Consider the following 22,978-nt stretch of genomic DNA (forward strand, 5'->3'; position numbering starts at 1 on the left):
TAATATATGCATTTCTCAAAAATTTGTACAAACATTTGCACACAGTGGATCACCTGCAAAAGCTAGTAACTCAAAATCTTTAGTTCATCTTCCAAATGTAAGTATTTATGTCAATGAACATATCAGTTCCATCAGAATGACAAATATTAGTTTCATAAGTCACAAGATAATCAAAAAGTTCAGTCATTTTGTCAATAACTCCGTGTACACTGTCAGTATTACCTGATGTAAACTATAACTGCAGTTACTGTATTGAAAATGCTCAAGCCTGCACTTCTGTATGGCATATACACATTTTAAACAAAAAAAAGTTACATTAGAGTGTCTCGCATTAACCCAAATGACCACATATTTTGCTAAATCATCTCAAAACTGAGATAGAGGGTCTGTAATAAGTGAGGAAATGCTGTTTTATGGCCTATATGGGGAACATGAGTTTGCACACCAATGACACCATGCTCTGAAATAGCAGCACACATACTGATAATCTCTGGCAAATCAACAGTCGTTCTGTGGCGATGACATGTCTTCTGATTTTACTCCGGTTGAAGCCAGAGTCTCATCCACGATCATCATGTTGTGAGATGGTTTACTAGACTCGAACTCCATTATAACTCAGAACACACAAAATTAGTTTTATGAGTTACACGCATTTTCTTTTTAGACAAGATACAGTTACACATATTACATGTTCTTTCTCTTCTACGGCCATTGAAAATGTGTACAGGTCATGCTTGCTGTACTATATATCACTAAAATGTTGCTGTGATGTAGTTACTGTATGCACATAATGTTTTACATGTGCAAACTGGTCATCACTCCATTCGAATGGTGCTCCGTACAGCTGTTTAATGCTCGTGTGGTGTGTTTTCAGCACCCTGTCAATAGTTGAGAACGAGGTTTTAACAGATTGGATGTTTTCAAAGACATTGTTGTCTTCTATAATGGCCCTCTGTATCTTCCTTAGTCTAATGGCATTGTTTGTTCTGACCATGGTGCAAATGGCCTCCTGTTACAGCCACCAAAATGACATCTCAATCATTTTTTTTTTTTACTGTAAATGTCACATTTCTACCGTGAATTTTTAGTTATTGAGGTTTCATTTTTGTTTATCTTTGGTCTTTTATTCCTTCTATGATATTCTTCAAAAGAGATTGTGTATCTAATATTCAGAGTAATTTCTCAAAAGCAAAAAACTGCACTTTTTTTTCTTTTCTGATGCATAACCTTAAGTTGACTTCACTTAGTGAACTCTCCAAACCTGTTTATATATATATATACACACACACACACTACGGGGCTGTTGAATCTGATTGGTTGACGTCCGTTCTAACGTGTGCCATTATTTTCACGGAAACGCACAGTTAAAGTAGTGCCAGGCAGGTTTTGACCGCATTACAGTTCTATATCACTTCGCCAAATGATTTCAGTGATTTCAAATTCAACAGTAGAAGAACCAAAAACCCACAACGACTCTGACCAAGCAAATAAATAGTAAACAATAGGCAAAAAATGTCAAACTATTTCCATGTTTTTGTCACAAAATAACGTTTTATTATGTACAGAATGCACTTATTCTCTTTCGTTCAAACACACACACATAGCACAGACACACCCTCGCACAGATATTGTTGTCAGCGCTGCTCTGATGATTTTATCAGAAAAATAGTAAATAGAAACTTAAAAGTATAATTACATTTCTCACTAGCGAGGTAATAACGGCCCTGTTCTTGAAGCAGATTAATTTACAGTTTCGCAGAAGTAGTAGAGATGCAGGACACTGTTGAGAGACACACATACTGAGGTAATTCATACATGCTTAATATCTTCCTAAAACTATTAGTATTAGCGGGGATGAGATGCGTAAGAAATTAGTCCCACACAAGTGTTATGTCTTGAAATGCATCATCGTTCTGAACAGTGTTTAGAGGTTTGGCGATCATACTATAAGCAGAATAATTGACCGGATTCATGTCTCATTCCTGCTGTTTTTCAATGTAGATCTCAGAGACTTTAATCCTTCAGATTCAGAATAAGATAGATTATATATAGATGGATATATAGATAGATTTATTACTCAATACAAGGTGTATAAACAGTATGCTTCTATATTTCACTTGAAAAATCAGTTTTCATACAGCCTGCTCGTACTCAGTGTTATCGTCCGCCCGTGCGGCAGGTGGCGCTGTCAGCCGGCTTGTTTTTTTATGAGAAAGTTTTGTTCCCACGTCCACGTGTTGAGTCGTACGATCGCAAAGCGTGTATTGAAAAGGATAATTATTTTTTTTGTCACATCTTCATAATACGGTGAAGAGGAAAGCAAGTCTCCGTAAAGCAGTGAGCCATGGATGATATAGAGGCTGATGTTTTTCCAGAGGATGAAAGGACAAATTGGGAATTGCTTAAAAATCCCATTAACTTACACTTTTATAAGAACGACAAAGGTAATGCTCTGGAGATATCATATTAACTTGTTGTTTATGTGGTAAAAGCAGCTCAGTCCCATTGATTATTTTTTTCTATTGTGCAGGAGTTCACACAGAGATCTTCTTCCTCAAGTCGAACAGAAAGTGTCTGAAGCGGATCAGAGATGCGATGCTGCTTCATAACTGGCAGGAGGCTGCGGTTTATTACAACTCGTACATTCAGGCACTGGAGGCCAGGAATAGCATTAAAGTGCATCCAATGGCGTCTGAAGTACAACAGCCCTTTACACTCTGTCAAGCCGACTTATAAGCTTCTTAGAGACATGTTATGATATCAGTATAAAAATGTTTAATACAGTTGTCTTGCTTTGATGAAACATTACATTATGTATAGTCACTATTGTGTCATTCCAAGTTAAATCAACCACATTTCTGAAACTTTACCAGCCCAAATTTTTGATTTTGTTCATATTTTCTCTCAATAAAGACGAACATATAGTGATGAAACCCAAAATATTAAATGTTATGGCTGTGTATTTATTGAATAATCCACTATTTTGTGGATGTGGGGTTAAAAATGACAGTTTCATGTGATTTGGTACCAAATTATAGGGGGTAAAAATGACTTTAGAAAGATGGCATCATCATTACTTTATTCATACATAGAGATTGGTAGGTCTATTATTTAAGTCTGTTTACTTTTACAATCTTTGTTGCATAATAAGTAATGATACTGCCATTTTTCTAAAGGCATTTCCCCCCCCTGTAATTTGGCTCCAAATCTCATGTGAAAAATTTAATTTTGACCCTCTCTACAAAATAGTGGATTACTCAGTAAATATACATTCATGACATTTAATATTTTGGCTTTCTTCTTCAAAATTTCAACCTCAGGTTGATTTGACACTGAATGACCCTATTGTGACACTGTTCATCGCATATGTAGCCTGTCACATAATGTTGCTTCTAAGCAATACACAATTTAATTAATTCCTCATGACCTACAAATAATTTATTTCACGTAGCATGTTTTAAATTGAAGTTTACCCATGAACAATTGTGAGTCATATTGTTGATGGTTTGAAATTAGTGCCCAGGTAGGTTATAGTTAGATGGATAGATGGACAAAGATTAATTGATTGACAAGCCTAATCCCATGAGGATAATTGTTTAAAAAAAGTTGTTTAACTAATTTCTGACTGGAGTGTCTGTCATGTCTTTTTAAAGGAATATTAAAAATATCTTTGGATAGAAATGTATGGTGTTTTAATGGTTTCATAGAAAAATATAAAATCATTCAAATAAATAAAACAACATAAACTGCAGAAGTTTACTTATTAATAATGGTGAATTATATTTTTGATTGGTTGAAATTAATCTATTCTTTTATTAGTTTATTTAGTCATCATTTGCACTACTTTGCCATAATATGAGCTTTTAAAGTTAATAGAAGTGGGTTGTTACCATATTTTGTTCAATATTATTTAATTAAATAAAATTTTAAATAAGACATTGTTTTGTAAGTATAAAGGAATTGGATGCGTACTTGCTTTTTTTTAGGCGATGCATTTTTCTTATCATAAAACCATGTGATCATCTTTGGCCTGACTTATTTGTTTGTGTTTTCCTTTTGGATCCTCCTATTTTGTTTTTGTTGCTGTCGTGTGTGTTTGCTACGGTACGCATGAAGTGTTTCTCAGCTGACTGCATAATTCTGTCCATCAGATCACATGGAGAATAGGCACAGAAATTCTGCATCATCTCCCTAACGCCACCGCTGAAGATTTCAACGCTGTATATGAACAGTTGAAAAACAATGGAGTCAAAAACTTCCCAAAGGTATGCATTGCGTTAAGAAGCCCAAACCTCCCCTTTACAACATTTACACTGCATTCAATGCATGCATTTTAATCATTATGTCTTGTGAATGTTGTAGATCTGTTTGGAGCATTGCTTTCATCTCCTACTAAACGGACAGATGGAAGAAGCCAAGCGGCAGCTGTCCATCGGAGAGAGCTGGAGATATGGCAACTTCTCGATTGCTCAGGGTGACACCAAAAAAATCATCCGTGGCTACTGTGGTTTCCTAGATTACTTGAAGTGGTGTGAGAAGAAGTCTTCTACAGCTGGAACCGGTAGGAAGATATTTGAGTAATGTGAAACAATTAACTGACAATAAAAAATGGGTCTTTCTAGCATCTATATTTAATGATGAAACAGTGTTCCCATTCAATCAGTCACGTTCAATGTTACGTTGATACTGACATACTGGGTTCTTGCCACCTTTGAGTGGAAACAAAATGAGCCAATGGATTTGGCCAATGAGACCTGCATGCCGAGCCACTCTTACCGGGAAATACTGGTAAATATGGCTCGCATTCATTCATACTTTGCTTCCGAGCCGAGTGGGCTTGTACGGCAATCACTCTCTTCCAGTCATCCTTTGACAAAAGCTGTTTTCTCATTGCAGAAAGAGCAAAATTTCCATTTTTAAAGAGCTGTTCACAGGGTTCCCACGGGTCCTTGAAGTCGTTGAAAGTTTGTGAATATGAAAAAAAGATTTCAAGGCCCTGGAAAGTTTTTGAAAATAAACATACATAGATACAGGTCCTTGAAAGTGCTTGAATTTATATTGTGCAAGAAGTTTTCTGTAAATTTTCAGAAAAATGATTCCCTCCGGTCTGCTAATGTGTTATTTCGTCAACACTTCGTGGCCTTCGTTGGCGCTGATTATAGCAGCCTCGGTAACACCTTATTACCAAATCAAATTCCTTGTATGTGCACAACACTACTTGGCAATAAAATTGATTCTGATTCTATGCAATATGAATACTAGCTTGCTTGATTTACGTTAGTTACACGCATTTACACGTTAAGTTAAGTGTTTTCCGCGTGAGGTACTTTGTGTTGTATGTTGCCATGACGTTCTTACAAGGTAACACGATGTAACCTTGCTCTCACGTGAAATGTGCCCCCACATTAAGTCCTTGAATTTGAGGGTATTGGACCTGGAAAGTCCTTGAAAGGTCCTTTAATTTTGAAGTTAACCAAGGCGTGGGAACCCTGTGTTCAAGAGAAGATCTCTCCTGTCGGCATAAGGGTGCATCCAGTGGTGATATCCTTCCTGAAAGAACATTGCACGGTTAATAGTAATACGTTTAATTTATATAGTGCTTTTCCCAGGCTCAAAGCGCTTTACAATTAATAAACATAAATGCATTAAAAACAGGACAAATACAAGAAACAACAATATAACCATCAAACAACACAGATGATCATGGAATCGGCATCAGATGCATAGACCAGGATGAAAAATACACAAATATCTGAAGTATATATATAGTCCCTCATCAGGTGGGTACAACGAGCAATCCGCGTCAAACTTCATCTCGAATGCCACACAGCCCGAATGAGTACGAACTCCAGAACTCCAAACAGCAAACGGGAACTCCCGATGACGCCACAAAATCCTCCCGACAAAGATGCTTTGTCCGCAGCAACCACACTACAAACACGGTCAGGTAGACAGGCCAGTGGAATCAGGTAGGCCGGATGAAGCACCACAACAAGCGGCAGAGTGGAACACACCATCTCCGCGCACCAGCGGGAATCGTAGAAACCCAATCGCAGTTGAAGTCCATCAGTTAAAGGGCCGAGAGCATGCTGAGAAACTGTTCATGGATGGCTTATGATCTCACTGTGAGAGCATGTGTCCATGTGTGACAAAGTTTGCTTTTGAGGAATCCCTGGTGACACTGTCAGGGACTTTGCCCAGCATTTCTCAGCTGTCCAGAAGCAGACTGAGGCCATAAAGTATCCTGCCCTGGGATGACACCACTGTTACCAGGCCGCCGCAGACCAGCCCCCTGTCTGCTCATTGCCGAGGGTGTCCCCCTGTGCTGTCTGCACCACTTCCAGCGTGACCGGAGTTGTCAACCCGGCCACCCAGTCGAGTCCCCAGCAGGAAAGCAACGCAGCCCATACAGGCTAGCGGAAACCCTCAAGGCGCCCATCTAAGCAGCCTTAAGATGGGGGGGCCCAGAGGTGGATGGAGCACAGGGACGGGTGGAAAACCTCCAGTTTCAGTTTATTTATCCAGCCTCTGGTCCATACTGGGCGTGGTCTGCAGTGAGTGACACCCCGCTTCATTGGTCCCAGCTTGTTTAGCTACAAGCAGGAAGTTTGCGTTTTGATGGCGCAGTGCTTCCTGGCGCCTCCCTAGCTTAGCCGACCCACGGAGCCAGGTAAGTGTCAGGTTCCTGAGAGGCACCAGATGGCTAAATCCTCCCAGGCCGCGCTTCATCCCCTCCTGGGAGACCTCTCTGCGGTCCTTTCTAGTCTATAGAGAGCCCCCTTTGAGCTGCTGGAGTCAGCTGAGTTTCAGATCCTGTCTCTAACAACAGTGCTCTTGACCGCGCTCACTTCCTTCAAGAGGGTGGGGGTCCTGCAGTCATTTTTTGGTCAGAGAACCGTGCCTTGAGTTCTGGCCGGCCCGGTCTCTCGTGATCCTGAGACCCTGGCCCGGATATGTGCCCAAAGTTCCCACCACTCCCTTTAGGGACCAAGTAGTGAACATGCAAGCGCTACCACTAGAAAAGACAAACCCACTGTTCTCGCACAGCATGAGCTTCAAAAGCTCTTATCAGCTCTTTGTCTGCTTTGGAGGTCAGCAGATGGGAAAGGCCGTCTCCAAGCAGAGGTTAGCCAACTGGCTAGAGGATAGAATCGCCTTGGCGTACCAGTCCCAAGGCGAGCCGTGCCCCCTCAGAGTGAGGGCTCACCGCTCTGGCAGACATCTGCAGAGCTATGGGCTTCACAAGATTTTCACAATCTCCGAGTTGAGCTGGTTTCTTACCGTGTGTTGGGTACAAACAGTTAATGTGCGGGAAGGCTGGCTTGGTGTCTCGCTTGCAGCGCCATTCCCCTCAAGTGGGGGCATATCAGCGCCTACTTTGCTCTTCAGATGAGTTCCCCATTCGGCAAGCCCGTGAATCCGCGGGCCTGGGAGGATTGAGCCTCCGGTCGGACAGTCCTTGTACTAGGTTAGATATCCATATGCTGTGATTCCCCCTTGGTAATCCCATATGTGTAGTTTCCACGGTACCGTTTCCCTATTGGTAAACCCTTGTTATACCCTGGGCAGTTTCTGCTCTGCCCTGTCTCTGCATCAGTAGTAGCTACCTCCCTGGCCAGACAGGAGCAGAGATCTTATATATGTAGCAATGCCCCACGGGTCAGTCCATATGTGTATCCGCCACACATTACTTCCCTTCCGCAGGGTGTGGCCTCCTTAGTGTCCCTCTCCATTGGACTAGGCACGCTTTTACAGCGTTGCAAACCCTGGTCATGACTGTAAAATAAATGGCAATTGAGAACCAAAGCACTCTTCCCGTGAAACATCACAATAAGAGAAATCTCCAGGATAGGCCTTGCCCCTTCCATCCTGTTGGTATGGAGGACTAATTTTCCTTGGGCTTTAATGGGGCGCTGGGTAGGTTAAGACCATGTGGGGGCAGTTGCCAAAGGAGCACCCTACAGCTTGCCAGCATCTGTGTCTCCAACACGTAACAATTTAGTGGCTTTGGCACTTACCATAGGCACCCCAATATGTCAATATGGATGTAACGTCGAATATGTCTGACTGAATGGGAACGTCTTGGTTTCTGGTGTAACCCTCATTCCCTGATGGAAGGAACAGAGACGTTACGTCCCCCCTTTGAAAACCCGGAACCACCACTGAATGTTTGGGATCCCTGTCTGGCTCCTCAGCAAAACATGAATGAGTGAGTGCGAGCCGGCCTTATATACCCATTTGTCCGTGTAGGACTGGCTCTACATAAAAATCTCACTGGCCAATATCCTTTGGCTCGTTTTGTTTCTGCACGAAGGTGATTGGGCTCCCAGGCGAGACCCCAATATGTCAATTTTGACATAACGTCTCCGTTCCCTCCTGATTTTTTAAAAAATTTATGAATATTTTTAAAGGGGACCCTAATATGCCCTTTTTCAAAGTCTTGATTTTGTTTTTGGGTTCTACTAGAATAAGTTTTCTTGCTTGAATGTTCAAACACATTATTTGACATTGTTGCAGCTCCTCTCTTCCCACTCTGTCAGTAACCCTTTGTTTACTTCCTGTCTCTATGAAGCTCCTCCTTCCAAAAAGCACAGTGTGCTCTGATTGGTTGGGTGGACCAGAGTGTTGTGATTAGTCAAGTGCTTTGCACATGTTTGGGAAATGTCTCGCCTCTTACCATAACCGTGAGTTTAACACACTACTAACTAACTCAACCAAGCCCCACCCCTTTATTCTACATATTAATGATTTAAATGAATATTGTGACATGTTCGTTCTTGGAAGAAAACTCAAGACTACCATGGAGGCGTTTCATGCAGTTCAGAAACAGTGACACTGATACAGAGTATAATTCCCGCAGAAGGGACTTTGAGCTTTGAAAGTTTGCAGAGCTTTTTCATGCTTAAACAGCAACATTACACACTAAAGAAAGCTGAACATGTGAAAAAGTATCATAGGTCCTCTTTCAAATTGAATTCATTTCTTCAGAAATCATTCTAATATGCTGATTTGCTGCTCAAGAAACATTTCTGATTATTATCATTGTTGAAAATGGTTGTGTTGCTTCATATTTTTGTGGAAACCATGATACTTTAAATTTTTCAAAATACTTTGAATAGAAAATTAAAAATTACAGCATAAAAGTTACAAATTACTGTCACTTTTAATCAGTTTAATGCATTCTTGGCCATGTTTCTGGTATCAGATGAGGCGAGCAGGAACCATGAGATGCACAGCTACTTCAGATATGCTTCTGTGACCCTGAAGGACATCATCAGTCAGCCTGGAGTCTGGGACCCTTTTGTGTTGAGTTACATTAATGTGAGACACTATCTTACCTTGTGCAATTTGATGATTATCTTTGTTTAAAGGGTTTGTTTAATGACAATTCTGTCGTCATTTACTCAGACTTGTAATGTTCAAAACTCTGTGGACCACAAAAGCAGATTTGTTTGAAGAGTCTTCACACAGCATTGTGCAATCAAACAAGCGCCAAAAAAGCCTCATAAAAATGTACAATATATTCCAAGTCTTCTGAGGTCATGTGATGTATTTTTGTGTGAGAAACAAACTGAAATAAGTCGTATTTTAATTAAATGTACATGCACAAAGGAGATTTTGTGAGTGCAGCTTACATTTCAGTCTATTTGTTACACAAAGCTATTATATTATTTAAAAGACTTGGAATATAACCCACAAATCATATGGACAATTTTAATATTGTTATATGCTTCGGTTTCTTCACAATGTACATACGTTTGGGATTTTTTTCTCTCTTCTGCTCACCAAGGCTGCGTTTATTTGATCAGAAATACAGTAAAAACAGCAAATTATTATTACAATTTAAAATAACTATGAGAATAACTAAGTGGATATATTGTAAAATGTAATTTATTCCTGTGAACAAACCTCGATTTTCAGTGTCACATGATCCTTTATAAATCCTTCTAATATTTATTTATTTGATATTAAATGTGAATTAGAAATATTTTGTAACATTATAAATGTCTTTGCTGTCACTTGATCAGTTTAATGTGTCCTTTCTGAATAAAAGTATTTTTTATATAAAAAAAAATGTACTGACCCCAAACTTGTAAACAGAAAGTAAGACAGTAACTCGTACATGTTTGTATTGATAAAGTCGTCTCTGCATTATCTAATGCTGTCTATATGTATCATCCGCTGCAGATGCTGGAGTTTTACGACGATGAGGACGGCGCTCTGCAGATTCTGAAGAATTACGCTTACAACAAGGAATTCCCAACCAATCCCAATGCTCATGTGTACCTGTACCAGTTCCTCAAGAGACACAATGCCCCAGATGCCAAACTCATCAGTTCATTAAGGGTATGAAATGGTTCAGCCAATCAGATATAAAGTTTCTGATTAAAATGATTAATTTATTCTGGTTTCTGTTGCTCAGATTCTGCACTCTTTAGTCCCGAGTCATGAACTGATGCTGGATCTCTGCTCTCTCCTGCTGAGCAACAGTACGTATGACAACTAGACATTTCTGATTGGTTTTTAGCATGGTGCTGTGTGATTATAAAGATGTTCTGGGTGGCTCGAGGTGGGTTTATTTGCTAGTTTTATCACCCACCAGTAACTGTAATGTAAAACAGCCTTGATTTAATTCAGTTTATGCTTTTTTTTTTTCCAGATCACATGAGTGATATAGAAGAAGCTCTCACCGTTTCAATGGACCTTCTGGAGTTTTCCAGTTGGAAATGTGACATGAAGGCTTGGTCCTGTCTTCAGAACATTATAAAGTTACTCAAACAGAAGTAAGTTTTGGTAAATGAGAAAAGCATCTAATATACATTACTAAAAGTAGCTTTAGAAAATAAAATATTTCATCCAAAATAGAATTTATTACACAAACTTTTAGGCTTCAACGTCCATGAGGGTGAGAAAATAATGACAGATTTGTTGGATGGGGCTTACATGCGCTTCATGAGGCACACACGCACATTTGCACACACACGTAAGGTCTCTCCCTCTCTGTCGTGCGCGCGCTACACGGTTTAGAGCTCGCGAGTTATAGATTCTGGGAGATTTGAACTGATTTGCGGGCATCAGGGAGCCGCTATCAATATGCGGGAGACTCCCGGAACGATTACGTCAAAAGTCATACACAGTCTCACTGGATGTCATGGCAACTAAATCACAGAGGAAAACTCTAAATATCTCGCCTTCGTTTTAATTTCGGACCATCTAAAAAAAAACATTAAAAAAAAAACAAATGATTTTAAGATGCATTTATCAAAGTAGGAAATCTACACTTTTAATCCCTTACACACAATTAGTGCTCTTGAAATACAAAATGGAGGCAGGTCCGGATTGAGTTCCCTCCGGATCCGGACCGGAGTCCGGACTTTGAGAAGTACTGGTATATAGATTAGATAGACATCTAAATCAGACCGTTGCACAAAGCACTTAAGACAGACAGTTTAATAAGAAGATATTTTATAAAGACAGTACACTTCATGTATATAGGCAGGAGCCATCTTTGGAAAACAGTCTCGACCAGCCGAATCATGAACGCCGAGCCAAGTGCGCTGGTGAGATGTGAATGAGCCAGAAGTTGTGATAAGGTGAACGAACAGTAGGCTACGTGTACATATTAACGAGAAAAAAATGGTTCGAGTTTGTGCTTTTCCCGGAAACAACGGACCATATGAGATTCCAACACAGTTCAGCGCACTTGGCTCGGCGTTCATGATTCGACTGGTCGAGACTGTTTTTTTTTTTGTATCTCTGATACAAGACAGCCGCTCAACAGTCTGTGGTCATCGTTGCCTGATTCTCCGTTTCATGATGTGTCATACATTTTCCATAAGAGACATATCTGGACTGCAGTAAACAGGCAGGCACATCCCTTCTATGGTGCAGAGTGTCTAGAAACCACTCAGTTTTAGCATCTGCAGAATGAGGCCTGGCATTGTCTTGCTTCCCAGGAAAGATTTCCCTTTCGAGAGGTCTCTCCTATTGCGTAAGTAGCTTACGCTATGGGAAAAACTCCTTTTCTCGAGAATATTGAAGTCTTTATGTAAAACGCATTGCAGCTGCACAGCAGACAGCAATGAGCGAAGGAGCTCGGTCATTGGCTGTGCTGCGGCAACTTGCTCGAACCAATGATGGGGCGACCCTGAATGCGCGACCAATGAGCGCGCCTCGCGCCCGCTTGTGTCAGAGCCCGCCAAGATGGGCGTGGCCAAGAGCTATATATTGGGCGCCTCGTCATGAGAGTTCTTTAGATTTAATCTCCTTCAGCGAACACCTTCTTTGCTGGATCCTCCGGATTATTGAAAGCCTTCGCCGCCGTGGAAAAGCATACCAGCGGGATTGCTACGAGGACGTCGGCATCTTCAGCCACCTTCGAACGCCATCCTACTGAGCCATCCGGCGCGCTACACGCAAGTATTTTACATCTGTTCGCCCCGCGACATTTGTAAAAGAGCAATTTTACGAGGCGTTGTTTCAAATGCCTTCCTGCGCGTCGTGCAGAGACCTTCTTCCAGACGGGGATCGTCACATCATCTGCGCTCGCTGCCTGGGCCGGGACCACGCAGAAGCTGCTTTGACCAAGGGCGGATGCCCGGAATGTGACGACCTGGGTCTCTCCGCACTGCGGGCTCGCTTCGCCGCTTTCGCCATGAGCGGAGCCCATCGCCGCCACCCCTCTGTTTGAGGCGCGCGTTAAGAAAAAGCGCCGCTCACAGTGGCTTCCTGAACCTGAGCTCAGTGACGTCAAGCCGAGCCAGTCTCCGCGTGCTTCGCCGCTCTTGTCTTCCCCACCACCGGTTCAGTTCACTCAGCCAGACCCACACCCCTCTAGCAGAGCGGTGGGCCTTGTGACTTCCGGCTCGTCCGAGGACGACGGGGGAGTAGATGACACCTTGTCTATCAACGCCGCATCTGACGACTGGCCGGGCTCCGCTTTCGAGCCCGCCCCGTCGACGCTAACTAACACGAGTGGGGGCTCCACCATGGATACAGAGATTGTCCGCAACCCCTGAAGGCCGTGGAGGACCTCGGGCTCGATTTGTCTTCTCCCGAAGAACCAACCCGAAGCCGACTGGACGAGTGGTTTCTGCAGGGGCGCCAGCAGGCCCATGGCTAATTTGACTGTTCTCGAGTGCCATTTGTGGCTGACTCTGACGGAGATGGACGCGGATAAGGCCCCGTTTCTCGACGCGCCTATCTCCGCCAGCGGGCTGTTTGGGCCGGCGGTTAAACGTTTTGCCAAACGCTTCACTGAGGCCCAGAACGCTTCACAAGCTATGCGCCTTTTCCTGCCTAAACGCTCCAGTTCATCGCAGAGCAGACAGAGGCCGCCACAGCCGTTGCGGGCTAGAGCAGCCCCCACCGCCTCTCAGCCCGCGCCTCAGACTGACGCTCGACGCCGCTCACAGAGCTCGCTCACCTGCAAAGAAATGCCGTTTTTACGGCGACACACAGAAAACACAAAAAGAGTCTTTTTCTGCCTGTGTCACTAAGGGTTCACATTTCCACAAAGTGTGCATTCCCAGATACTGTCAAAACAGTGCCAAATTCATTCCCAGCTCAAGCTGCACGCCCCATGAATGTAGATCACGTGCTTACGGTCATGTATGCACCACTACACACAAGCACTGTTCACACAGTTATGTATTCATTCCCAGTAAAAGCGGGAAACATTATAAAAGTGACGCGTGTGCCTACCACTGTCTATGCACCCCCACTTATAAACACTGTGTCCCTACAGTTTCAAACACAGCCCCAGCTCAGGCTGCGAGTTTTACAGACATAGCGCGCGGTGTTGTAATAACACACGCGCCCATTCACTCACTGCTCATCGCGCGCACGCGCCTCTGAGAGCTACGAGCTCAGGCGATTCGCTGGCCGGGTCCCTACGTCACAGCGGCCCGCCCCTAGCCTGTATTCAGCCCATATCTGTACTTGCAGCGGCATGGGAAAACATTCCAGATATGCCGAAATGGGTGTTGAATATAATAAAGCAAGGATACTCGTTCCAGTTCGCTCAAAGACCACCACGTTTTACGACTCTGGTCGAGACGAAAGTAAGAAAGGAGTGTTCACATGTTCTACGCACCGAGGTGCGCAAATTAATAGAAAAGGGTGCTGTGGAAACTGTTCCCCCCTCTATGAGCGGGGCAGGTTTTTACAGCCGCTATTTTATCGTCCCGAAAAAGGATGGCGGTCTCCGCCCCATCCTAGATCTCAGACACCTGAACAAAGCACTAATGATTCGCTCGTTCATAATGTTAACAACCAAACATATCCTCGCGCAAGTACGCCCAGGAGTTTGGTTTCTCTCAGTGGATCTGAAAGATGCTTACTTTCACATTCCAATAGCGCCTCATCACAGGCCGTTTCTGAGATTCGCTTTCGAGGGACAGTCTTACCAGTACACAGTACATCCGTTCGGCCTGTCCCTGGTTCCCCGTACATTCACGAAATGTATGGATGCAGCACTTTCCCCCTTGAGACGAAGGGGAGTGCGAATACTGAATTATCTCGACGATTGGCTGGTCCTAGCACAATCAGAGAGTCAGTTAATAACACACAGATCTTGGATTATCAGCCATCTAGAATGCCTGGGTCTAAGGATCAATTTTGCAAAAAGTATACTATCTCCCAGCCAGAAGATTTCTTTCCTGGGAATAGTTCTAGACTCGATGCAGATGACAGCTCGTCTCTCATCAGAGCGCGCGCTCACCATCCAGCGCCTTGCAACATCATTCAGGGCGGGGGCGCGCGCCCCCCACAAGCGGTTTCAGAGGATGCTAGGTCTCATGGCCTCAGCATCGGCCGTACTCCAGCTAGGGTTGTTGCATATAGGCGTCCTCTCCAACGCTGGCTCAAGAGCCGCATCCCTGCTCACGCGTGGCGTTCTGGCCACCTTTTAATCAGAGCGAACCACGGCTGTATAAAAGCCCTGACGCACTGGATAGCCGCCGACTGTTAACAGTCAGGCGTGAGTCTGGGTGTGAACACAAGGAGAAAGATGATCACAACAGATGCCTCCAAAATAGGTTGGGGGGCCCTTTACGAGGACAGGCCTGTCTCTGGCTTTTGGTCAAACCCGGAGAAGCGCCTACACATAAACTGCCTGGAGATGAAAGCGGTCGCTTTGGCTCTCAGAGCCCTGCTTCCACATCTAAAAAACTAACACGTCCTGGTCCGAACGGACAACATGATGGTAGTGTCGTACATAAATCGCCAGGGTGGACTCAGGTCGAGCTCCATGCATTCAATGGCCAGGAGACTAATCTTATGGTCCCAGCAAAACTTGCACTCGCTGAGAGCAGCGCATGTGCCAGGCGCGCTGAACCAAGGGGCAGACATGCTATCCAGAGACAAGATTCTCCCAGGAGAATGGGCTCTCAACCCGCTGACGATTCAGTGGTCATGGAAAATCTTTGGCGAGGCGGAGGTCGACCTCTTCGCCTCCAAGGAGAATGCACACTGCTCTCTTTTCTTCACGAAAAGCACGGACGCGCTTGCCCAGAGCTGGCCGAGCCGCCCCTTATATGCATTTCCCCCGATCGCGATGCTGCCACAGTGCATCAGTCGGGTCAGAGAGGAGAAAAACGCAGTGCTACTGATAGCCCCACTCTGGAAGAACCAAACTTGGTTTCCAGAATTGATGCAAATGCTATCTGCACCACGGCCGATTCCACTGAGGCCAGACCTCCTCAGTCAGGCCATATTTCATCCCCGCCCCGATCTGTGGGCCCTTCATGCATGGCCCCTAAACGGGTTTCCAGGAACCTCACGAGTGGAGCGCTGAGGCACGGGCGCCCTCCACGAGACGCTTATATGCCCAGAAATGGAAAGTGTTCAGTGACTGGTGTAACGCCGAGGGCCTGAACCCTGAAACATGCGAGATTACGAACGTACTCGCTTTTCTACAAGGGCTTCTGGAGGCGGGCCGCACCCCCTCCACGCTCAAAGTATATGTGGCGGCCATCACAGCGTCACACGACCCTGTGATGGAACGTCCATTGGGAAGAAACAACCTAAGTATTCGTTTCCTAAGGGGCGCTAGGAGGATGAACCCTTCACGCCCCCCCTCAGTGCCGATCTGGGACCTAGCTACTGTCCTAGACGCTCTTAAAGGGCCCCCGTTCGAACCGTGCACCTTAAGCAGCTCTCGCTCAAAACTGCGCTCTTGCTGGCACTAGCCTCGGTCAAGAGAGTGGGCGACCTGCACGCGCTTTCGACAAGCACTGCCTGTTTCAAAGCAGAGAATCTCTCACTGGATAGTTGAGGCTATAGCGCTGGCTTATGAAGCCAAGGGACTTCAATTTCCCTGGGGAGTCAAAGCACACTCCACCAGGAGTGTGGCTTCTTCCTGGGCATGGTCGAGCGGGATACCGATCGAGGATATTTGTGCGGCGGCAGGCTGGGCCTCACCGTTCACATTTATCAGGTTTTACAACCTACAGGTCCCGACATTGCATTCCAATGTACTATCAGCATGATGCTAGTAGAACTATGAGTTCGTATCTATATTATGTATGTGCTTGTGTCACACTGAGCGCCTTCTAGCCGCTCTATACTTTTTCCCACATATAAAGCTCGCCTCTGCCGGCTAGTTGGATGATAACTCTGCTTTTCATTTAAACGATGCCCAATTGGCACTAACGGGCCTAAAGTCTGCCAAGAAAACATCCCACACACCATTACACCACCACCACCAGCCTGCACAGTGGTAACAATGCATGATGGATCCATGTTCTCATTCTGTTCACGCCAAATTCTGACTCTACCATCTGAATGTCTCAACAGAAATCGAGACTCATCAGACCAGGCAACATTTTCCCAGTCTTCAACTGTCCAATTTTGGTGAGCTCTTGCAAATTGTAGCCTCTTTTTCCTATTTGTAGTGGAGATGAGTGGTACCCGATGGCGTCTTCTGCTGTTGTAGCCCATCCACCTCAAGGTTGTGCGTGTTGTGGCTTCACAAATGCATTGCTGCATACCTCGGTTGTAACAAGTGGTTATTTCAGTCAAAGTTGCTCTTCTATCAGCTTGAATCAGTCGGCCCATTCTCCTCTGACCTCTAGCATCAACAAGGCATTTTCGCCCACAGGACTGCCGCATACTGAATGTTTTTCCCTTTTAACACCGTTCTTTGTAAACCCTAGAAATGGTTGTGCGTGAAAATCCCAGTAACTGAGCAGATTGTGAAATACTCAGACCGGCCCGTCTGGCACCAACAACCATGCCACGCTCAAAATTGCTTAAATCACCTTTCTTTCCCATTCTGACTTCAGTTTGGAGTTCAGGAGACTGTCTTGATCAGGACCACACCCCTAAATGCATTGAAGCAACTGCCATGTGATTGGTTGATTAGATAATTGCATTAATGAGAAATTGAACAGGTGTTCCTAATAATCCTTTTGGTGATGTATATCTCAAGGAGTGTGCCAAGCACAAGAAATGCCGGCACGAGTGTGTGGCAAAGAATTCAGGATATGAACATTTTTGTTGTGATGCTCCTAACATTTTGAAGTTGGGAGCACCAGTGCTAGCGAATAGTAGCGAAAAAGTTTAGAATTTTTTTCCTCCATGCCCTGGAGTGTGTTTAGGAAATGTCCCGCCCCTTACCATATCATATTCGGCGTATGAATTAGTGACACTGATATAGAGAATAACTCCCGCTGGAGGGACTTTGTGCTCAAACTGCAACATTACACACTAAAGAAAGATGAACATGTGAAAAGCATCATCATCTCTAATGTTTCTTCTGATGTTGATTTGCACTTGTTTAGAAAGCGTAAGGAGGTGGTGTTGAAGGAATGGCACGCCAGGCGATCGCTGTGGTTCTCCTTTCACTTCAGAATCCCTTTAGCCAGGATAGACATGCTGGAGAACGTCAATCTTCTGCAGATCAAGAGTGACGTTTTAAAGCTTCTGGGTGAACACTGTAAGTACATTATTCCCTTTTTCCAGATGAAAAGATCAAGTTTCCATTCAGTGTCCTCAGTAGAACCAGAACAGAAACCTTTCTCAGTTTATGTGTGGAGTCTGTAGTGTGTTTTTAGACCATTCCTGACATATTTAATAAGTTCCTAAACATTTTGTTTTCTTTTCACAGTTTTAGAATACAGAAGATACGCTCAAAACTTAAAGAGAATATCTGAAAGTAAAACAGATGAATGCAAATTCAGGGATGGGATGAAGAAAAGGAGGAAGGAAAAGATTGAGGAGGAGGAGAAAAAGATGGAGACCAAGAAGTCCAAGTAAAATATATAATAAGCATGTAAACTTAGTTGTTTTCTAGATTTGTACCAGACAACGTTATAGTTGTCCATGTATGACACAAGACTCTTTCTTTATATTCTGTGTATCTGCTCATGTTGAGCTTCACTTTGAATTAAAATAATGGAAATGCAATGAACTTGATGATGTCGGTCTTGATTGTGACCAGCAGGGAGCGCAAATGCTGCGTTTCTGAAGCTGGTTACATTATTTATTTGTGTGTGTGTGTGTGTATATATATATATATATATATATATATATATATATAATTAATTTAAAATAAAACAAATATAAATATTTATAAAATTATATATATAATGGTGGTAATTTTGGCAGAAAATGTGTATGTATAAGGATGTAAACACGAGTAACTTAGTTTTAATTGTATCAAAAACTAAATTTTAAGTAAACTGTACATTACATTTGAAAGGAGAGAAACAGCACTTTTTGTCTCTGAACTGAAGTTGGTCGACTTGTATAAAAATAGATTTCGAGCTCAGACTCAGACAGATGGATGTAATAAATCCATGGTTTGTGTTTGAAACGAAGAGCATCTCGTCATGTACAGAAGGTTTCGTGCGTTGCTCATCATGACCATCTGAACACTTATGCTGAGCAAGATGTCAGTGCTTTGTTAAGCAGAAGAACTCTCACAGAACTGAGTCATGCAAGTGAAGGATGCTGAAATACTCAATTCTGTGGAGGATTCATGTCTCATTTCTGTTGTTTTTTTAATGTAGAACTCAGAAACTTTTCAGTCTGAATTTTAAGTCATTCTTGCAGGCCCATCTGGAGCATTTTGCATAATTTGGATTTAACCAGTGAATCCAGGTCGTATTTTATCCCGCAAAATAATTTTATATATATTTATACCATGGTCTGTCTCTATACTCGACTCTGATTGGCTGGAAGGTGTGCAATAAAACCGTAAATGCACCATTAGTTCCAAGTTAATTAAACACACACTATCGCGCACATGCATACGTAACTCGTGCTGTTTACATTAGATAATTTCTTAGCTGTGTTTCCATCCACCTACTTTTATGCGTATTTTGGGATATCAGATTCAAAAGCTGCAGGATGGAAACGCCAAGATACGTAAAAAATTCTAAAAATGTGCATCGTTTGAGTTAGCCTGGCTCCGCCCTCCTACGTACGTCCGCTCAATTTACATTTTCCTTCAGTACTATGTACAATTGAAATGAAATGTTCGAGAGTCTGGTGGGAGCAGGCTACGTTTGAGTCGGATACATTTTTAATCCGATAAGAAAACATGCGCATATACTACGATGGAAACGTATTTACACAACAAATTCCTCAAGGCGCATTAAAAAAAATGATGTGACTTTGTGCCGAAGTTATAACGTCACTTTGTAGGCCAAAACGCAGAAGTGAGTTCGAATTTTAGCACTTCCGGTCCCTCGCCCTAAAGTCTACGGGTTTTTTGAATGGGTTTTTGCTAAATCGCCTGAAATATGGTCTGTGGTTAACAAAGCCTCTAAATATTTTCACGTTTTGATCTATGACATAAAACACACCAGTTATAACCTGCTTGTGGTTTTTTCAACTTTATTGTGTCTGCTTGTGGTTTTTTAAACTTTATATAGGCTTCAAAATGTATACATTTTGGATTAACTTGTAAAGATTATTTTGATAGACAAAACGTGTAAGGGTCACAACTCTTTGTTGAACACAGATCTTATTTTTTGCGATTTTCCAAAAGTCTATGGGGAAAATGCATAGCTTTTTTTGATCGAGGGAACCCGTGCGCCGCTAACTTTCGAGTTGTCCTACAAAGTGACGTCATAACTTCGGCACTCTGTAACGGGACTAGCGAGCGGGCCGGTCTCGGTGCACAGCATCTGAAATGCGTTTTGCAAACTCCGCCTCTGAAAGCAAGATAGAGAAAGTTTATTGCGTTTGGTCTGCAATGCTCTGAGACGCAAGTAATTTAAATATAGTGGCTTCTCCTACTTTTCTCAGTGATATTTAGCACCAGTTTATCAGGAAGTGAATATTTAGTTCTCTTCGGGTCACTGGATGGAAACGCTGCTTTATTCGTAAATGTTTTATGCGATGTTAATGTTATTAAATTCGCAACTTTGGATGGAAACATAGCTATTGATTGAAGCACACACAAACATTTCAACTTTCCCTCACAACTTTTTTCATTAGAATAGCTTTGCTACTGAATCGCTACATCATATTTCTCAGCAATGAGCAGAACAACGCTGGTTTTGAAGTAATTAAACGTAGAGCTTTATTGTTAATAGAGATAGGCACTGAACAGATGCAGGTAATTCACACATTTCTCTCAATGAATTCAAATAAATGCTATAATTCATTCAAATAAGTGTAATCTAACGCACTAGACTACTTTATCTCTCTCTGATTCAAATATTGCACTGCAAACATCAATAAAAGCTTTAGGTTGTCAATGCTGGTAAATGATCAATGTTATAAGAGGGATAATCCACACTAGCTCTGCATTAAACCATTTGAATCCACTCCGCGGGATGTATTTAAATGTGTATAATTATATTTAGCATAAAGAAAAAGGAGCATGTTTTTAGAACAATTATTATTTTAAATGCCATAGTTTTCATGCAAAAATCACATTACTGTAATGTGACCAGACATTTTAGTTTAGGGAATTCTCATTATTCTTAGTGATGACTATAGGCCTAGTTAAATATAAATGTATTGCAATTATGCAGATCTATTGATGGTACAAAATTATGTAGAATTCAGTGTAAATTAGCACAAGATTTTTTTTTTAAATTTTAATATATTTTACATTTTTGATTAAACAAATGCTGCTTTTGGAGAGCATGAGAGACTTAATTTTAAAAACATTTTAAAAATCTTAATTATTGAAATAGTTATTGACCTGTTTACACTTTACACATGTATAAATGTGATTTTTAATGCGTTTTTTGGGCATTGCTGTAGTGAATTCATCATTACAATATTTGTTGTACTGCAGCTTTAAACGATGCTAATTCAAATACAAAGGAGTGTATTACAGTAACGAGAGCCTAATGAGAATCATGGAGAGAAACGAGACTGAAAAGGGACTTGAGCACAACACCTCTGCAAAAGAGGAAGTGGCTGTTCGTTTCCTCTTCTTCGGGGCTCTAAATATCACACCGCATGACGTCAGTTTTTCCACTGACTGATACTCACATACACACGTCTAAATATAATTGTATGCTTGTACCGGGGCAATAAAACAAGTTCAGAGAGGTGAGCTTATAAAGTTAAGACACATTAACTAATTTTAATGCAAATTCTAATATATGCCTCATTCTTTCTAGTGCAAATAATAGATGAGTGAATTTAAAATAAGATCCTGTTTGGTGAAAATGACAATAGACTGCATTCGAGTAGCCCTCACCTTTAAAGCACTGATCATTAATATAAAGATAACATTATATCTCATTAGTCATAGATGAGTAATTTAGACCATGAAGACTTGTTATTACATTTGGGACTGAGATAAGCGACCGTCGCCTACAAGGCCTGACGACTGCTATAAACTACACTGTGAACAGCAGTCATGGGCTTTAAATGGGACTCTAGTCAACACGGGTGAACCCGAGCCAAACTCTGTCCACTTATCAGTGTTATTTTGCACTGAAGATCAGTAAGAGCTCACAAGAATCTGTAACGCTACATGATGACTTTCATTCATAAGTCGTTTAATGTTATTGATGAATGTTGTATGTTAAATATGAATCGGAAATGCAAGGAACTTTGAATCAAAGTTTCATAATAAATGGATGCGTTAACATTATCTAAGTGTTATATAATGTAATCGAATGATGTTTGCAAAAAGTAAGGAAAGTTATGAAAAGAATCAGTATGTCATTGACTTTTATTTAGGTCTGATTGTATTTTTATTTGTAATGACTAGTTTTGCCTTTAAAGTGTTGACATAAGGAAGGACCCTACAACACTGGTATATGTTATTGTATTTATTTTTAAAATTCTATATTTATACCTTTTTTTTTTATTACAGTCCATTCGAACTTGTGTCCTGTCTCTTTAAGACCAGTTTGACCAAACTGTCTTCTGATTGGCTAAATTACACAGTAAATTCTGTTAGTATTTTTTTAATGACTATTTTAATTTTCGCCTTTAGGTGTTGACGTAGGAAGAACCCTACAACATTTATATAATTATTGAATTTTATTTATTTATTTATTTAAACGGTATCATCATTATTTCAATGCATTATTTCAGTGCACACTTGCTCTTTCAAACCAGTTTGACCAAACTGTCTTGTGATTGGCTAAATTATACAGTAAATTCTTTTTCTGTTTATATTTTATTGTTAATGACTATTTTAAGTGTTGCTTTTAAGGTATTGACGTAGGAAGAAGCCTACAACATTTATAAAATATAATATAATTATTATTTTGATTATTTATTAAACACGTTATCATCATTACTTCAGTGCATTCACACTTGCGCCTTGTCTCTTTAAAACCAGTTTGACCAAACTGTATTCTGATTGGGTGAATTACACGTAAATTCTCTTTCTGTTTGTATTTAATTTTTATTGACTAATTTTTGCCTTTAAAGTGTTGACATAAGGAAGAACCTTACATTGATATATTTTTATTTTATTTTCAAACTGTGCATTTTTATTACATTTGTATTCCCACGTGTGTCCCGTCTCTTTAAGACCAGTTTAACCAAA

The 22,978-nt window shown here is 41.8% G+C and overlaps 1 protein-coding gene across 1 annotated transcript; it reads left to right on the forward strand.

Annotated features, from left to right (window-relative positions):
* Nucleotides 1–2,152: 2,152 nt before the first annotated feature.
* Nucleotides 2,153–18,412, forward strand: LOC143728679 (TATA box-binding protein-associated factor RNA polymerase I subunit A-like). The gene is made up of 10 exons (XM_077219523.1): nt 2,153–2,444; nt 2,531–2,697; nt 4,152–4,265; nt 4,363–4,561; nt 9,206–9,321; nt 10,189–10,347; nt 10,424–10,490; nt 10,661–10,784; nt 17,784–17,938; nt 18,110–18,412. Exons 1-10 carry the CDS (start codon nt 2,345–2,347, stop codon nt 18,256–18,258), a joined length of 1,350 nt encoding a protein of 449 aa, XP_077075638.1. The 5' UTR covers nt 2,153–2,344; the 3' UTR covers nt 18,259–18,412.
* The last annotated feature ends 4,566 nt before the right edge of the window (nt 18,413–22,978 follow it).

Source organism: Siphateles boraxobius, unplaced genomic scaffold, assembly GCF_051911475.1.
Source record: "Siphateles boraxobius isolate OS27281-9 unplaced genomic scaffold, OSU_SipBor_1 8, whole genome shotgun sequence".
Taxonomy (NCBI): Eukaryota; Metazoa; Chordata; class Actinopteri; order Cypriniformes; family Leuciscidae; genus Siphateles; species Siphateles boraxobius.